This window comes from Rhinoderma darwinii, chromosome 10 (assembly GCF_050947455.1).
Source record: "Rhinoderma darwinii isolate aRhiDar2 chromosome 10, aRhiDar2.hap1, whole genome shotgun sequence".
In the NCBI taxonomy this organism is placed as follows: Eukaryota; Metazoa; Chordata; class Amphibia; order Anura; family Rhinodermatidae; genus Rhinoderma; species Rhinoderma darwinii.
The window spans coordinates 48,561,177-48,579,543 of NC_134696.1; the positions used below are offsets into that span (position 1 = coordinate 48,561,177).

Consider the following 18,367-nt stretch of genomic DNA (forward strand, 5'->3'; position numbering starts at 1 on the left):
GAGTTTGATTTTTCTTTATTTTTTATTTTTTTTTAAATTGTAATAGACGTGTGGCTGTATCTGCGGGGGGGGGGGGACTTTGTCTACACGGGGGACTTTATCTACGGTGGGTGTCTATCTACAGGGGGAGTCTATCTACAGGGCTGGGCTATATACAGGGGGACTATATCTACAGGGGGGCTATATACAGGGGGACTATATCTACAGGGCTGGGCTATATACAGGGGGACTATATCTACAGGGCTGGGCTATATACAGGGGGACTATATCTGCTGGGCTATATACAGTGGGACTATATCTACAGGGGGGCTATATACAGGGGGACTATTTATACAGGGGGACTATATCTGCTGGGCTATATACAGGGGCACTATATCTACAGGGAAGCTATATACAGGGGGACTATATCTGCTGGACTATATACAGGGGGACTATATCTACAGGGGGGCTATATACAGGGGGACTATATCTGCTGAGCTATATACAGGGGGACTATATCTGCTGGGCTATATACAGGGGGACTATATCTACAGGGGGACTATATCTACAGGGCTGGGCTATATACAGGGGGACTATATCTGCTGGGCTATATACAGGGGGACTATATCTACAGGGGGGCTATATACAGGGGGACTATATCTACAGGGGGGCTATATACAGGGGGACTATATATACAGGGGGACTATATATACAGGGGGGCTATATACTGGAGTGGGCTGTCTATAGAGCACCATATACAGGGGTGGGCTATATAGTATATAGCCCCCTGTAGATATAGCACACCCCTGTATATGGTGCTCCATAGATAGCCCACCCCAGTATATAGTCGCCCTGTAGATATAGCCCCCTGTATATAGCCCCCCTATGTATAGCCCACCCCTGTAGATATAGCCCCCCTGTGTATAGCCCACCCCTGTAGATATAGCCCCCCTGTGTATAGCCCAGCCCTGTAGATATGGTCCCCCTGTAGATATGGTCCCCCTGTAGATATGGTCCCCCTGTAGATATAGCCCACCCCTGTAGATATAACCCACCCCTGTATATAGTATCCCACAAATAGCTCCCCCTATAGTGCTCCACAGAAAGCCCACCCCTGTATATAGCCCCCTTGTACATATAGTCCACCCCTGTATATAGTGCTCCACAGATAGCCCACCTTTGTATATAGTATATACAGGGGTGGGCTATCTGTGGAGCACTATATACAGGGGTGGACTATCTAGTGGAGCACTATATACAGGGTTGGACTATATGTACAAGGGGGGGCTATATACAGGGGTGGGCTATCTGTGAAACACTATATGTGGAGCACTATATACAGGGGTGGGCTATATCTACAGGGGGGCTACATACATGGTTGGGCTATCTGTAGAGCTCTATATACAGGGGTGGGCTATATCTACAGGGGGCTATATACAGGGGTGGGCTATCTGTAGAGCACTATAGTGGGAGTTATTTGTGGGACACTATATACAGGGGTGGTCTATATGGGGGCACTATCTACAGGGGCACAGTGTGTGTGTGTGTGTGTGTGTGTGTGTATGTGTGGGACATGGTGTATGGTGCTATTATAATTAGAGGTGCAGTGTATGGTGCTATTATATTTAGGGGTGTAGTGTGTGGTATAATGATAACTTTATATTTATTTATAGGTGCAGAAATGTTGGAAAAGTGAGAAGCTGAAGACATGTGAGCGGCAAACTGCAGAAATGGACCAGGAGAAGTCATCATAGAGGTCTGGACCAAATGGAGAAAAAGAAATAGAATCTGAGACGTCACCGGTGAGTCACTTAATGTAAATGTTTATTCTGCCTCTAATCAGTAATGTAGTCACTGTATGATCTGCAGCGAGATGATGGGTGGAATGATTATGATAAGATTTATTTTTTGTGAAACGGCATCTCCCAGCATATCCTTATCATTGTTCGGGCCATGCTGGGAGCTGTAGTTTTACGCCGTACACATCTATATGGCAGGGGTTGCACTAAATTGAGCTGTATTTGTGCTGGGGCTGTATATATGTACCGAGCTTGGTTCTGGTGTTGTGTATAGAACCATATTGCTTGTGAAATGTACAAATAATTTTATGCTCGCGTTACATAAAAAGAAATGACACGTCGATTGGTAGAAAAAACAAACATGGCGAGGGGGAAGGAGATGTCGGGAAAGAGGTTGGGGGGGGGGCGCCAAACTGAATCTTTCCCCCTGGGTGCTGGAGAACCTAGCTACGCCTCTGGGTAGGTGGTGTGTGTCAAAGTAACATCCACATGAATGCCAGGACCCAAGGTTTCCTAGCAGAACGTTGCCCAGAGCATCGCACTGGCCCCGCCATAGTAGATCCTGGTGCCATCTCTTCCCCAGGTAAGCGATGCATACAAACCTGGACGTCCACATAATGTTAACCCCTTAAGGACGCAGCCTTGTTTTGGCCTTAAGGCTCAGAGCCTATTTTTCAAATCTGACATATTTCACTTTATGTGGTAATAACGTCGGAATGCTTAAACCTATCCAAGCAATTCTGAGACTGTTTTCTCATGACACATTGGGCTTTAGGTTAGTGGTAAAATTTGGACGATATATTCAGTGTTTATTGGTGAAAAATTGCAAAATTTATAAAAAATAGAATTTTTTCTGAATTTTAATGCATCTGCTTGTAAAACAGACGGTTATACCACCCAAAATAGTTACTAGTTCACATTTCCCATATGTCTACTTTAGATTGGCATCGTTTTTTGAACATTCTTTTATTTTTCTTGGACGTTACAAGGCTTAGAACATAAACAGCAATCTCTCATATTTTTAAGAAAATTTAAAAAGCCTTTTTTTTAAGGTACCTGTTCAGTTCCGAAGTGGCTTTGAGGGGCCTATATATTAGAAACCCCCATAAAACACCCCATTTTGAAAACTTGACCCCTCAAAGTATTCAAAACAGCATTTAGAAAGTTTATTTAACCCTTCAGGCATTTCACAGAAATTAAAGCAAAGTAGAGGTGAAATTTGCAAATTTAATTTTTCTTGTTGAATTTCAATTGTATTCATTTTTTTTCTGTAACACAGAAGGTTTTACCAGAGAAACATTACCAAATATGTATTGTCCAGATTCTGCAGTTTTTAGAAATGTCCCACATGTGGCTCTAGTGCGCTCGTGGAATAAAACACAAGCCCCAGAAGCAAAGAAGGACCTAGTGCATTTTGAGGCCTCTTTTTTTATTAGAATAGATTTTAGGCAGCATGCCAGGTTTGAAGAGGTGTTGAGGTGCCAAAACAGTAGGAATCCCCCAATAGTGACCCCATTTCGGAAACTACACACCTCAAGGAATTAATTTATGGTTGTTGTTACCATTTTGACCCCACAGTTTTTACACAGCATGTATTTGAATTGGGCTGTGAAATTAAAAAAATGAAATTTTTTCCAATAAGATGTCATTTTTTTATATAAATTTCTTATTTTCACAGGGAACAAAATACCCCATTTTGTTGCCCAATTTCTTCTGAGTGCAGCAATATCCCACTTGTGGCCCTAAACTGCCGTTTGGGGCCATGGGTGGCCTCAGAAGGGAAGGAGCGCTGTGTGTTCTTCGGAGTGCAGATTTTGCTGGATTGGTTTTCGGGTGCGATGCCGCATTTGCAGAGCCCCAGAGGTATCAAAGCAATGGAAACCCACCAGAAGTGACCCCATTTTGGAAACTACACCCCTCAAGGAATTCATTTATTGGTGTTGTGACCCTTTTGACCCCATAGTTTTTTCACATAACTTATTTGAATTGGGCTGGGAATTCAAACAAAATTATTTTTTTCCAATAATATGTAGTTTTGGCTGAAAATTTCTTATTTTCACAAGAAATAAAATACCCCATTTTGTTGCCCAATTTGTCCTGAGCGCGGCAATGCCCAATTTGTGGTGATAAACTGACGTTTGGGCCCATGGGAGGGCTCAGAGGGAAAGGACCACCATTTAGCCTACTGGGTATTTTCTGGTGCGAAGTCATGTATGCAGAAGCCCCTGAGGTACCAGTACAGTTGAAAACCCGAAGAAGTGACCCCATTTTAAAAACGACACCCCTTAAGGCATTCATCTAGAGGTGTAGTGAGCATTTTGACCGGAGACATACACCCCATAAACTGTAATGTGGGTTCTCACGGGTATGGCAATACCCTCAATGTGGCTGTTATCAGCTGCCTGAGCACACAGCAGGGCTCAGAAGGAAAAGATGAGGGGGATAAGCTGTGCGGAGTGCATCAGGGTAAGTAAAACTGGGGTAGATTAAAAATCAAGGGATGTATGATAAATTTTGAAGCACTCTTTCATACGGAGCCTTAGTTTTTCGGGACATGTGTCACATTGATATATTGTGTCCTCCCTTATCCCCCTCTTATAGCAGACTTTGTACCTCTTTTGACTTTTTCCTTTCTTGCCAGTTTGGGGAACTTCTCCTGGAAACTGTTGCCCTAGTACGATGCGTGTGGCCCCCGCTTCCAGAAGTACTGGGTGCCCACCCTTCTTGGTCCCTAAAAATTAGTTTCTTGATAACCACCTCTTGAAATTGCAGGAAAGTTCCCGTCTGGCCTGCACATCGACGTAGCACGTACGCATTGTACAATGCCACCTGTATGATGTGCACGGCCAGCTTCTTATACCACACCGCATGGCGCTGTAGGGCTTCAGGACTTGATCTGACAAGTCCACCCCTCCCATGTACCTATTGTAGTCCAGGATGCAGTCTGGTTTGGGGGCCTCTGTACCGGTACAATATGTTGCTGCTAGATTGTGCCCTGCTCTCACCCCTTCTGAGTGTATGCCCAAGCAGAGTCTTAGGGAGGCCTCTCAGATTTCTTCTAGCAGTGCCGCATGCCGCAGGACTTCTGGAAGCGAGGCAGTTGAAGAGTGGGACGCTGGTATAAAAATTATCCAGGTAGAGTTGGTAAACCTGGTCCAGCAGTGGGTGAACCAAATCCCACACAAATTTTGCATTAACTCCCAGTAAGGGGGGGGGGGCATTCTGGGGGCTGAGAACTGGTGTCCTTCCCTTCATAATTGAAGCCTCCCTTTAAAATGTACCAAGGACTCATCAATAGAAATACACGTCTCGGTGGTGTATGCTTGGGAAAACCGGGCACTGACACGGTCTAATAGGGGGCTCCGTTTATACAAACGGTCAAAACTGGGGTCATCTTGGAGTAGGCAATGCTCATTAGGAGAAGCGAATTATTGCCTCATTTTTATTTTTTTTAGGTTCCAGTTCAGAAGTTGCTTTGAGAGGCCTATATATTAGACACCCCCATCAAACACCCCATTTTAGAAACTAGACCCCTCAAAGTATTCACAACAGCTTATAGAACGTTTATTAACCCTTTAGGTGTTGCACAGGAATTTAGAGCAAAGTAAAGGTGAAAAATCCTTTTTATACCATTTTTTTCTATAACACAAAAGGTTTTAACAGAGAAACGCAACTCAATACTTATTGCCCAGATTCTGCAGTTTTGAGAAATATCCCACATGTGGCCCTAGTGTGATAATGGACTGAAGCACCAGCCTCCGAAGCAAAGGAGCACCTAGCGGATTTTGAGGCCTCCTTTTTATTAGGCACCATGTCCGGTTTGAAGAGGTCTTGTGGTGCCAAAACAGTGGAAACCCCCCAAAAGTGACCCAATTTTGGAAACTAGACCCCTTGAGGAATTCATTGTAGTTTTCTTGGGGTGCATGCAGCTTTTTGATCAGTTCTTATTCTATTTTTAGTTGGTGTGGTGACTAAAAAACAGCAATTCTACTATTGTTTTTTTATTCCATTTTTTTCACAGCAATCACCGTGCGCTATAAATGACATATTCACTTTATTCTGCGTGGCGATACGATTACGGTGATACCATATGTTTATAGTTTTTTTTATGTCTTATGGCGTTTGCACAATAAAATAAGTTTTGTAAAAAATCATTCACTTTTTGTGTTACCATATTCTAAGAACCAGAACTTTTTTATTTTTCCATCAATAAAGCCGTGCGAGGACTTATTTTTTGCGTAACGAACTGTAGTCCGATCTGTACCATTTTTAGGTACATGCGACTTTTTGATCTCTTTTTATTCCGTTTTTTGAGAGGTGAAGTGACCAAACAATTGTGATTGTGGTACGGTTTATTATTATTTTCTTTTACGGCGTTCACCACGCGGGATAAATTAACGAAATAATTTTGGCGTTCAGGCCGTTACGGACGCGGCAATAGCAATTATGTATAGTTTGTTTGTTTATTTATATATTTTTATTAATAATAAAGGACTGATAAGGGAAAAGGGGGGATTTTTACTTTTATTACTTTTAAAACTTTTATTTTCTTATTTTTACACATCTGTTTTTTACTTTTTTTTTGTTACTTTATTACTTCGTCCCACTAGGGGACTTGAGGGCAGGAGGCACTGATCGCTATTCTAATACACTGCACTATGGTGTCCGTTTGCCATAGTCACCATCGCCGGCCGCTATCGTGTAGCAGGCCAGCGATTGTAGCTTAACCCCTAAAAAGCCGCGATCCCTATTGAACGCAGCTTTTAAGGGGTTAATCAGTGGGGACACAGTGATCGGTCCCCGCTGTAGGAGCTGCGGCTGTCACAGCTCCTGCATGTGTCGGGAGGACGGCCGAAATGGCCGTTACTCCCGTGACGTACTATTAGGTAATGGAGCGCGAATGATACAGCTACCATGACCTAATAGTACGTCCGGGAGCGGGAAGGGGTTAAAAAAATGTGATTCATCAGACCAGGCCACCTTCTATTGCTCAATGGTTCTATTCTGCTGCTCACGTGCTCATTGCAGGTGCTTTTGGTGGTGGACAGGGGTCAGCATGAGTGTTGTGACCAGTCTGCAGCTATGCAGCACCAAATTCAGCAAACTGCGATGTACTGTGTGTTCTGAAACCTTTCTATCATAACCACCATTAATTTTATCGGTAATTTGTGCTACATGGATCAGCCAGATAGGCTAGCTTTTGCTCCCCATGCTCATCAATGAGCGTTGGGCGCCCATGACCCTGTTGCCAGGTCACCAGTTGTCCTTCCTTGCACCACTTTTGGAAATTACTAACCCCTGCAAGATCTGCCGTTTTGGAGATGCTCTGACCTAGTCGTCTGGTCATCACACTTTAGCCCTTTTCAAAGTCGTTCAGGTCCTTACTCTTGCATATTTTCCTGCTTCCAACACATCAACTTCAAGAACTGACTGTTTACTTGATGCCTAATAACATGTGACCTTGACATGTGCCATGGTGCATAGGTGCCATTGTAACAAATTTGCATAGTTTTTGTGTGGAAGGCTCTGTACACACTTTCTATCGGCGTTTCTATGAAGTGTTCTTGATTTGCAGCGGTATTATTGCTGTCAAAAACACCAGAACTCAGAGGGACCCCATTAAAGTAAATGAGGGTTTGTTAGGATCCATTTGGGGCAGTCACAGCCATCATAGCTTCATTTTAAACTGAGGCCATGATGCTAGTGCGAACAGAGCCTGAAAGGAAAGCAAAACGCTCCATTTTCAAAAATTCAATATAACAAAGTTCTTCTTTCTTTATCAATTTTTCAGAAAAATATTACAAACTGGCAACAGATCATATTATCATGCATATCAGGAATACAAACCCACTCCCCTAATCCCACTCCTTTGCAATTCTGCTATTTGCAAAATCTGAGATTTCAAGCAGCATTTCAAGAAGAAGACTGAGCCTTTACAATGCTATTATTATTATTTAAAAAATAATATTATATATATTAATAATATATGTATTTAATAATTTATAATACATATACTTTTAAATAAATATATAACAAATTTACAAAATCACCTGACCTACCTGTAACAATGTTTTTTGTTCTTCCGCTATTTCCATTACTTCTCCCAATTGTATTGTTTTCTATGGATATGCACATAGGTGAAAGTTATATACACATGCACACAAACCATAAATGTTTTATACAGTGTTGATCTGGAAATATAATTACATAATTGAAATACACTTAGAAATACACTAGAAAGCATCTCCTTGTTCTTATGAGTAACTTTAATAATGATTAAAGTGGTTGTCCCATCTTATCGTATCTTAATTACATATTAAAACCCACATAACTACAATAACAGTAAATTTGTGACAAGGAAGGATAGATGATAAAGCATTTACTATTCTGAAGCTTCAGTGACATCTGCTGGCTACATCCTAGCACATTTTTCTGTTTCCTCTCTATCTTGAGATTATGACTATTCCCTTGTCCAAAGGTGATTGTTTCCGGCACAAACACAATAGGGCAGTTGATGAGCATAGACTAATCTTTGATGAGCCTACATATACATTGTTATATAATTGGGATTCACATTCCTATAACTTAATATCATTTTATTATGGGGATTGCTCCCTTTATTAGTGCAGAGATCTGATAATAGAGCACCAACAGGGAAATCCTATTTTTAATTGTTGCCTTTTTGACTGTAAAAAGGTTCATTGCTATGATTCTAGAGGTGGTCAGTGTGGAACAGGTAAACATTTATTATGATGTGGAAATAAAACTTATGGAATGGGAAGTTTGTTTCTCTTCACTTCAGGACTGAAAGATGAGTGAGACGGTATGCATGACAATTAAACCCGACGATATCTGGGCTAGGGATAATTAAACCTATAAATAAATTGACACAGGACACCATAGCTATTCTCCTTTTAACGTGGGTTGACTCTGGGTCGGCCACAGCTTTATTATTAATTTAAATATTGAACTGTAAACATACAGTAACATAACCATTAAAATCAGCAAGTAATCAGAACATGAATTATAAAGGTCAGACATAGGGAAAATACTTCCAGATCACACTCGTCAAAAGATCAGTCAATACCATATGCTTTTCGATTGGCTCTTTTTTTTTTTTTTAATACATAAACACCTACCAAAACTGCACTCACAAAAAACAGGCGGGAGGGAGGGAGAGAGATTGTGGCCAAAAGAGGAGGAAGACTGAGAAATCGATAGTTTTATGAAATGGGGGGGGGGCACCACTGACCCACCCCTAAATGTTATCAACCAATACCCTGTACATCCTAGCATTAACCCGCAAATGACTGGGTTTGACTAAAGCCACATTCCCTGCCTTAACCCCTTCGGGTTGCTACAGTTTCAGACCCGTTGGCTATACGCCTGTGGGCCTAAAATATTATTCCTTTGATTTAAAGGGGTTTTCTACTACTTTCTTTTGTTGTTTTTTTTTTTTTTTACAAATCATTGCAATGCTGCTGCTTTGTAATTTTGTCCCCTGACTATAGTTTAAACAATTTTATTTATTTAAATCAGCTTTACGCTGTATTGTTTATGTTGTGGTTTCTTCACAATATTTTGCGCATGCGCAATGAAAGCATGAGCGTTATTCCTCAGTGTCATTATCACTGTAGATGCTATCTTTGTGGGGCGCACTGGCACTGAGTGAAAATAAAATAGTGCTCGCATTGAGACGTAATCTAAGAAAGAACGAGGCAGGTATTGAGGAGGCTTAGGATGCCTCGAACACAGGCGCAATGAACTTACTGTTACTGCGCATGCAAGGGGAAGAAGACGTCATTCAGAAGAGAAGAAGCAAGAAGACCGGAAGAGGAGCTCATCCGGAAGTCAGGATTGAAGAAGACCGAACGAGACGTCAGCGGAAGAGAAAAGTTTAGACGGTGGCGGAGTCACGTGACACTAGACGGAACTAGAAGACATCTGCAACTTTGAGTTGGTAAGTATATTTTAAAAATACTTGAATAAATATTTAATAGCTATTGCTGGATTGTTTTTCAAAAGTGGACAACCCCTTTAAGAGTACATTTTGGAAATAGATTGTTCTGAAATAATCTAACAAATATTTAGCAATCTGACACGAGTAGTGACTATAATCCGCAGGATATGCCATAAATGCCTAATGGGTGGGAGTCCTACCTCTCGAACCCCAACCAAATGAGAAAACAGGGGTCCTCTGACGTTTGCTGATGAAAGTAACTACCAGCTCCATCGGCTTCAATAAAGAGGTGGCTGTGCTCTTTACATTGATACGAATGGAGGCAAGTACAGCTTCAATGGGATCCAGTGCATCAAGTGGCCACTTTGTATCAGCAAGCAGAGATCAGGGGCCTGTTCTCCCAATAGGTGGGGGTTTCACAGGTGGTTATGTCATAAATACTGTAGCTCGAAATTGACGTTTAAAGAAGCACTCCCACAAAATTTGTTATTCTCTGGCCCATAAGAGAGGCACATTATATAAGTTGTGGTGAAGATAATCGTCTTACCGGTGAGTTATCCCCTCCCTTCTGCTCCTCAGCTGTGTCATGTGACCAGCAATACGACTCTCCAACCGCCACAGCGTCTCCTGTGGACAGGAAGTCAGTTTCTCCGTTCATTCCTACGATGTGGCAGTTGGAGAGTCCTATTGCTGGTCACATGTCACAGTTGAGGACCAGAAGGGAGGGGATAACTGACTAATACTTCCTGGTAAAGGGGGTTTAGAGAATTTGGCCTCACTACTGCTGACCTATTCCTTTTGGACATTGCTTATTCTAAGAGCATCAGAAAAATTGGGCATGGACAGCCGTCCCACTAAGCACTTGAGATGATTTTAGCTGGGGACCATACTTACATAGTTACCTGACAAAATTGATTACTTTAAATAAATAGCAAGAAAACTATGATGGTTAATATCGAGTTGTATGAAATATGTCTATCTTTGCAGCATACTTCTTTATTGCTTTTAGTATGATAAAAAAAAATTATTTATTGTGTGTTCTAATTTTTACTTTTTTTTAATTTTTACTTCTCTATGGGGGCTGAATTTTTTTTTTCATCTCTGTATGTGTCGATTAACGACACATACAGAGATGGAATACGCCACATACAACCCCATGGAGAATGCAAACGGGAGCCGTTCCATTCACTGCAGCGTACGCCGTCTGTGTGGGAACGGCGCATGCGCCGCTCCCACACAGACCAAAAGGAAGGTCTTTGGCAGAGCGAAATCCGGCGCCATTTTCATGTGGACCGGAAGCCGCGGCCGGACAGTAAGATGAAGACTTCCGGCCGCGGCTTCCGGCCATATGTTCAAGGAAGCGAAGGCGCAAGGAATAGGAGCGGAGGTGGCAGCGGCGGCAGGAGCAGGTAATTTATGTTTGTGTATGTGATGTGTGTTTTACGTTCGTGTATGTTTGTGTTATACTGTCTGCTTAGCACTGTATCTAATCCTCCTACACTGTGCAGTCCCTCAGAAAATGGCGGCACACAGGAGATTCAACCCCCTCCTTCTCCTGGCACTAGCCAGGATAAGGGAGGGGGGATTGTGTGAGGACACTAGAGTGTGTGTCTACCCCAAATTTGCAGCATAAAGCAATGAGGTTGCTTTACCACATTGACCATGCTGCAATTTTGGGAAGTGCTCCCCCTAGAGCCCAGCACATGGAAATGTTATAAATTAGAATCTAATTTATAATATTTTTAAAACAATTAAAACAATGTGTAATCACTCAAATAATAATTGTTTAACTGAAAAAAAAATAATAATTCTAGCGACACATTCCCTTTAAGTCTTTATCTTCTGCAGTGGTTTTCTTTTACTGACACATAAAACCCTCACCTGTGTCAGGAGCTCATCTTTCTGCACTAGTAAGTTTTCATATTCATACAGTTGGTTCTGTTGATATAAATGTATGTCAGTGAGGAGCATGTCACAGTATGCACGACTCCCATTTATGAATCATACCATCCACTTACTAGTAACTTGGAGTTTTCCGCTCTAAGACCATCCAGCTTCTCTTTAATATTCTCATTCTCGGAGAGCAGCTTATCATTCTGCAGGATATATCTCCAGTTATTGATAATAGTTATTGTTTATAGGTGCATCATGTTCAACAGAAACACAGGCAAGGGCATATGCAGAAATCATTGGGCCCGATAGCAAAATTTTTAATTGGCTGCACCCCACACTGAAAGATCCAACAAATATCTGTCAGAACGGGCAGTCATCTAATAAGAAAAGTGGCTGGCAGAGACTGTTAACAAATTTGTTGCACATGTTGTAAAATGTGGCGCAGGGGCTTCATAAATATACTGTTCATATGAATTTTTTAATGCATTTATGCCAGAAAACTGCCATCAATACATTGATAAATCTCCCCCAGTGAGCTCCAAATCACCTACTACCCTTTACACTGTAATCAAAACTCTGACTGCCTGCAGCCACCACTAGAGGGAGCTCAGTGCTTTTAGAAGTGGTAATGCAAAATGACACTAACAGTAATGCACACATACATACACATATACATTTCATATACATACACACTTATTACACACATACATACACATAACACACACATACATAAACATTACACACTAATACATACACATCACACACACACACCCATACCCACACGCACACGCACACAAACACACAAACAAACACACACACACTGATATATAGTTGCACACACATATGCTAGCTGTCACATCCCAGAAGTGGAGAGGGAGCTGTGGTGAGCAGACTTAGGGTACGGCCACACGGAGCAGCCCTGACACGGTCGCAATGCGGCCAACAACCGCGCTGGCATTATGTAGGAGCGGCTGTCAAATACTTTGTTAAGGAGTATTCCAGCTGCATGCGCACTTCCGCTCCATTCATTCTCTATGTGAGTGCAGGAGATAGCCGAGTGCAGTCTTCTGCTTTTTCCGGTGCTGCCATAGAGAAAGACGAGGCTGGACGGCAGCGCGGAGGGCTTGAGGAAAGCCTCCATGACTGCCATAGGAGGAGAAGGGCCAATAGGAAAGGAGATGGGAGTAGAGGGAAAGGAGGAGACGGAGATTGGAGGGGACATGGGGGAGGTACCTGTTCTTCCCACTGTTTTCGGCATTGAGCCGGAAGCAGCGGGAGGAAGAGCAGGTACAGAACGGAGCTGAGCACTTACCTCTCTCTGACTTAGCAAGATGTCTTCCCCGGCAGCGTTACTCGAGCAGCTGCAGGCTGCAGCTGTGTTCCACGATCCGGGCTGGCTTGAGGAGACAGTTGCAGCGCTAGCCCGGATTCCTCAGGCAGGCCAGTCGCGCTCTGTGTTTGCAGTCGGCACAGAGGCGCTCCCTTCTCCCTCCCTCCTCACAGGCATTAGTAATATTGCAGCAGAGGGAGAGATAATCCCTGCGGCCCCTGCTCCGATAAAGCAGAGGGCGTCGTCGGGAGCGGTGGCTCAGGCCCGGTCACCCCGCCGCTCCCGGCGGTCCCGTCCACCAGAGTATCTGAGCCCAGACATGGCCCCGCGCCGGCGTCGCAGGGGGAGCCCTTCTAAGGACGCTGCAGGCCAGGTTGCTGGGACGGGCGCCTCCTCCCAGGGCCTGCGTCCTGGCAGGAATCCCCAGCCGCGACGGGGTTCGGCTGCTAACAGGGAGTCGCAGGCCGGGCTCCCTATCACACCCCCGCCTTCAGCCGCAGTATGCCGGGTGCAGTCCACGGCCGCCCCGCATGGTGATGTGCCGGCCAGGGGGCTGGCTTCCTCGAGTTCATCGGGGAGGACGACAAGATCAACGACGACGTCGAGGCAACAAGTCCGGTCGGAGGTTTGGATCCCTACGGTCGGGCGGCAGGTGGCCTGCCCCTCGGTCAGCATATCGGGGTCCCCATGTCGGAGATGTCGGTGTGAGCACCAGTTGGCAGCGAGAGAGGATCTAGAAGATGGAGAGCTGGATGAGACGCAGCGCGGTCAGGATTTTCCGGCTGACGGGGATACAGCACCTGGGCAGCCCGGTGAGTGTGTAACTCCTACGTTACCGTATCCAGCAATTTTCATGTCGGGTTTTGAGGGTGGGACAGCGAGCGCGGAAGTTGCGGCTGTCGATAGTGGTGTTGTCAGGCGCGATGGCTTATCGGATTTGGTGGGTTGTTTGTGCGAGTTAGTCGGGCGCTTAGATAGGGCAGCGGCCCCTGTAGTTCCGGCGGTGTCCCCAGCGGTGGTATGGGAAGGTCAGCGTGATGTATTGCTGCAGTCCGGGGGTAGTAATGTTGCGGGGGGGTCGAGAGAAGCGGTAGCAGTGTCGGTGCAAACTGAGGCGCAGAAGGATGGGGATAGAATTAGGTTGGATGATCGTGCTCGGGGCGAGGTTTATGTTTGTTTTGAGGGTCCGTTAGGGGCTCACCTGAAGCAGGAGGTGAGGGATCGGATTTGGAAGGATGAATACGTGGAAATATTTTCTCTTCTGCCGCTTGCAAAGTTCAACTTGGATAAAGGCAAGCGGGATGAGAGTAAAAAAGAAGAAGAAGAACGCCGGCGGTATAGGCTTATTCCGCAGACGTTCGTTAACTGGTCGCAAGCTTTTGCTATTTTGGCGAGCGTGATCGGAGAAAAGGCTCCGGAAAATTGCTCGGCGTTGTTCTGTTATTTCGATGCCATCGGGGAGGCCTATAGGGCGTATGGGGGCAGGCATGGTTGCGGTATGATGAGCAATTTCGCCAGCGGAAAGCGGTAAGGCCGGTGTTGTGTTTTACGGGTTACGGCCCCGGTTAAGCAGTCCTTTCCCGGGAGCGTTGGCTAAGGAGGTCAGTCGGGTCAGTCCGGACAGGGTTCCGGTTCAAAACTTGGGTTCTGCTGGCAGTTCAATGATGGCCAGTGTAAGTTTGGGGCCTCATGCAAATTTAAACATGTATGTTCGGAGTGTAACGGCTCCTCTCATGGGGCTGCAAAATGTATGCGGAAAGGGAAGCGGTCAGGTCCTCAGTCCTCCTCCGGTGGCCAAGGGGCGGTCGCCGGTGAGGGTGGAAAGAATGGCACCGTATCTAATTGAATATCCGGATAGGGTTGCAGCCAAGTTAATTTTTGAGGGGTTTTCGTTTGGTTTTGTTATTCCCCCTCCTCCTTATGAGGTTCCGGTTACACGGCGTAACCTTAAGTCGGCTTATTTGCACTCGGCGGTTGTTTCGGAAAAGCTGTTGAAAGAAGTTTCGCTGGGGCGCATGGCCGGTCCTTTTGTCGAGCCGCCTATTGTAAATTTAGTTGTATCCCCCTTGGGAATTGTGCCGAAGCGGGAGCCCCATAAATTCCGTTTGATTCACCATTTGTCCTTTCCAAGGGGATTGTCGGTAAATGATGGGATAGATCACGATTTATGCTCGGTGGTTTACACGTCATTTGATAAAGCGGTGGCGGTTGTGCGGGGGGCTGGACCCGGGGCGTTGTTGGCGAAGACAGACATCGAGGCGGCTTTTCGGTTGCTGCCGGTACATCCGGAGAGCCAATGGCTGTTCGGTTGCTTTTGGAACGGTTGGTTTTATGTCGATAGGTGTCTTCCAATGGGGTGTTCTCTTTCATGCGCATACTTTCAGGCGTTTAGTAGGTTTGTGGAATGGGTGACGAAAGATGTAGCGGGGGTGGACTCCTTGATACATTATCTGGATGACTTTTTGTGTGTCGGCCCTAGCGGGTCCCCTGTTTGTGGTAACCTATTGTATTGCTTGCAGAAGGTTGCGTCGGATTTTGGAATTCCTCTGGCGCCGGAAAAAAGAGGGCCCGGTCTCTACCATCTGTTTTTTAGGGATTGCAATTGATTCGGTCGCTATGGAGTGCAGGTTGCCTGAGGATAAATTACTACCCTTGCGGCATGAAGTGAGGCGGGCCTGCCGACTGAAGAAGATCACTTTGCGCGAACTCCAGTCGCTGCTGGGGAAGTTGAATTTTGCCTGTAGGATTATGCCAATGGGCAGAATTTTTAGTAGGCGTTTGGCGGCAGCGACGGCGGGTATCAGGGCATCCCATCATTTTGTGAGGCTCGGGCTGGAACACAGGGCAGATCTGCAGGTATGGGATAAGTTCCTCTGGAAATATAATGGTAAATCGTTGTGGATGTCCCCGATGCAAGAAATGAGCGAGTTGGAGTTGTTTACTGACGCGGCGGGGTCCGGTGGTTTTGGCACGTATGCGGGGGGTCAATGGTGCACGGGGAACTGGCCGGACAGCTGGGTGGTCAGTGGGCTTACGCGGAATCTGGCCACTGTGATAACATGGGGGTGGTGCTAGCGATTAACAACTTATCAGCATCGTCTCCACCTGTGGTTCAGTTGTTGCGTCACCTAGTGTTGGTGTGCTTGTCGCTAAACGCGTGGGTAGTGGCGGTGCATATGCCAGGGGTGTCCAACTGTATTGCTGATGCTCTTTCTCGCTCACAGTGGGATCGCTTTCGTCAATTGGCACCGGGAGCGGATGTGTTCGGCTTGGCTTGCCCGGAGCATCTCTGGGAGCTGGTTTCGGTCCCGTGGACAGGTTAATTGAGCGGTCGCTGGCTAGGGCGACTTGGAACGCTTATTCGGCTTGTTGGCAGCAATGGGAGGATTGGGTAAGAGTATTGGGCAACATCTGTACGGAACAAGACAGGTTGGTAGCATTGTTGTACTGGTTGGGTGATGCATGGGAGGCGGGGTTTTCTCTGGCTAAGGTGAATCGTTTCGTTGCTGGTTTGGCGTTCGGTTTCAAATTACGGGGTTTCCAGGATGTATCCAAGCATTTTCTAGTGAGGCAGGCGTTGAAAGGTTTGCGTAGAGGCAGGGCTGAAGCAGATCAGAGGCGACCCGTGTCTTTTGCCCTCCTTGGTTCGCTGGGCGCATCGCTGGGGGCGGTTTGTAATTCACCTTATGAGGTAGATTTGTTTCGGTTGGCGTTTTCCCTCGCGTTTTTTGGAGCACTCCGAATTGGGGAGTTGGTCTCTCCTAGTAAGGTGAGGGCTGGGGGTTTGCGACAGGCGGACGTGGGTCTTTACGGGGATAGACTCGAGTTGTTGGTGCGGCGGTCCAAGACTGATCAGTTGGGCCGTGGTAAGCGGTTAGTGCTGTTTTCTCTCCCTGGGTCGTCGATGTGTCCGGTCGCTTGCATGGTTGCGTTCAAGCCACGTGGCGAGATGCCTGAGGCGCCGTTGCTGCGCCATGAGAATGGCGCGTTTCTGTCTAGGTATCAATTTGATGCAGTATTCAGAAAGTGTTTGGCTTTGGTTGGTGTTGGGGACGGGTGTTACTCGTCCCACTCGTTCAGGATTGGCGCGGCTACAGAAGCTGGGCGTTGGGGGTTGGATGACGAAGGTGTGCGTCGCATTGGCTGCTGGGAGTCCAATAGGTTTAGGACTTACGTTCTCCCTCATTTGTTGTGAGTTGTACGCTGTTTCTGATGGCATTTCTTTGAGTTTGTTGTCCTTTCATTTCAGATCATCGCCCATGTTTAGTCTGGCTGTTAGGACATTCTTATGTGCATTGGGGGGCACTGCGGGCGGACGTGCGCCCGGATGGCCGCCAGCTTCGCATTCCGCGGCGAGATGCGGTTTTACATTGGTTGGGATTTCGAGGTATGCTATGGAGCCGGGTACTGGCCGAGTTTCAAACATATGCTCGTTTGGATAGAGTCCCGGAGGTTTTGGTGTTGCATGTTGGGGGGAACGATTTAGGGGTACGCCCCTTTCGTGAGCTAGTGCGGGATATAAAGCACGATTTGTTGTGTCTGTGGGTGTCTTATCCGTCCTTGGTGATTGTTTGGTCGGACATAGTTCCGAGGAAGTCTTGGCGCTTGGCAAGGTCGGTGGAGAGGGTTAATAAGGCCCGGATTAAGGTGAACCGGGCGGTGTCACAATTCGTTGCCAAGAACGGGGGCATTTGTGTTCGACACAAGGATCTGGAGTCTGGGGTTGGAAATTATTGGCGGAGTGATGGGGCACATTTGACCGAGGTTGGAATTGATCTGTGGAGCTTGGCCTTAGCAGAAGGAATTGAGTGGGCGGTTGTGGTATGGAGGAACTCACAGGCTTAGGCCTCATGCACACGACCATATTTTTTCCCACCCGTAAATACTGGCGTAAATACGGGTCCGGTGTCACACGTATTCGACCCGTTTTGCACCAGTATTTACGGACCCGTGCCCGTAAATATGGGTCCGTTGTCACCCGTATTCCACCCGTATTTACGGGCACGTTTTTGGCGGCAAAATAGCACTGCACTAATCGGCAGCCCCTTCTCTCTATCAGTGCAGGATAGAGAGAAGGGACAGCCCTTTCTGTAATAAAGGTAAAGAAATTCATACTTACCCGGCCGTTGTCTTGGTGACGCGTCCCTCTCTTCACATCCCTGGATGACGCGGCAGTCCATGTGACCGCTGCAGCCTGTGATTGACCTGTGATTGGCTGCAGCGGTCACATGGGTTGAAACGTCATCCAGGGACGGCCAGGACGTCGGGCCGGATGTCGAGAGGGACGCGTCACCAAGGCAACGGCCGGGAGACCTGACTGGAGGAAGCAGGAAGTTCTCGGTAAGTATGAACGTCTTTTGTTTTTATTTTTTACAGGTTGCTCTTTATTTTGATCGGTAGTCACTG

At 46.0% G+C, this 18,367-nt stretch overlaps 1 protein-coding gene and 1 long non-coding RNA gene across 8 annotated transcripts in view; both read right to left on the reverse strand.

Annotated features, from left to right (window-relative positions):
• Nucleotides 1-18,367, reverse strand: part of KASH5 (KASH domain containing 5) — a 91,724-nt gene that overhangs the window by 29,403 nt on the left and 43,954 nt on the right. For all 7 annotated transcript variants that reach the window (XM_075839869.1, XM_075839868.1, XM_075839870.1 and 4 more), the window contains exons 10-12: nucleotides 11,757-11,834; nucleotides 11,620-11,676; nucleotides 7,838-7,897 (exon numbers count right to left, since the gene is read on the reverse strand). In XM_075839869.1, the coding sequence (XP_075695984.1) occupies nucleotides 7,838-7,897; nucleotides 11,620-11,676; nucleotides 11,757-11,834 (195 nt within the window). The remainder of the gene's footprint in view (nucleotides 1-7,837; nucleotides 7,898-11,619; nucleotides 11,677-11,756; nucleotides 11,835-18,367) is intronic.
• Nucleotides 9,549-10,367, reverse strand: LOC142662043 (uncharacterized). Its single transcript, XR_012850864.1, has 2 exons — nucleotides 10,286-10,367; nucleotides 9,549-9,711 (listed from the first exon to the last, which is right to left on the reverse strand). It is a non-coding gene; the product is annotated as an uncharacterized LOC142662043 (long non-coding RNA).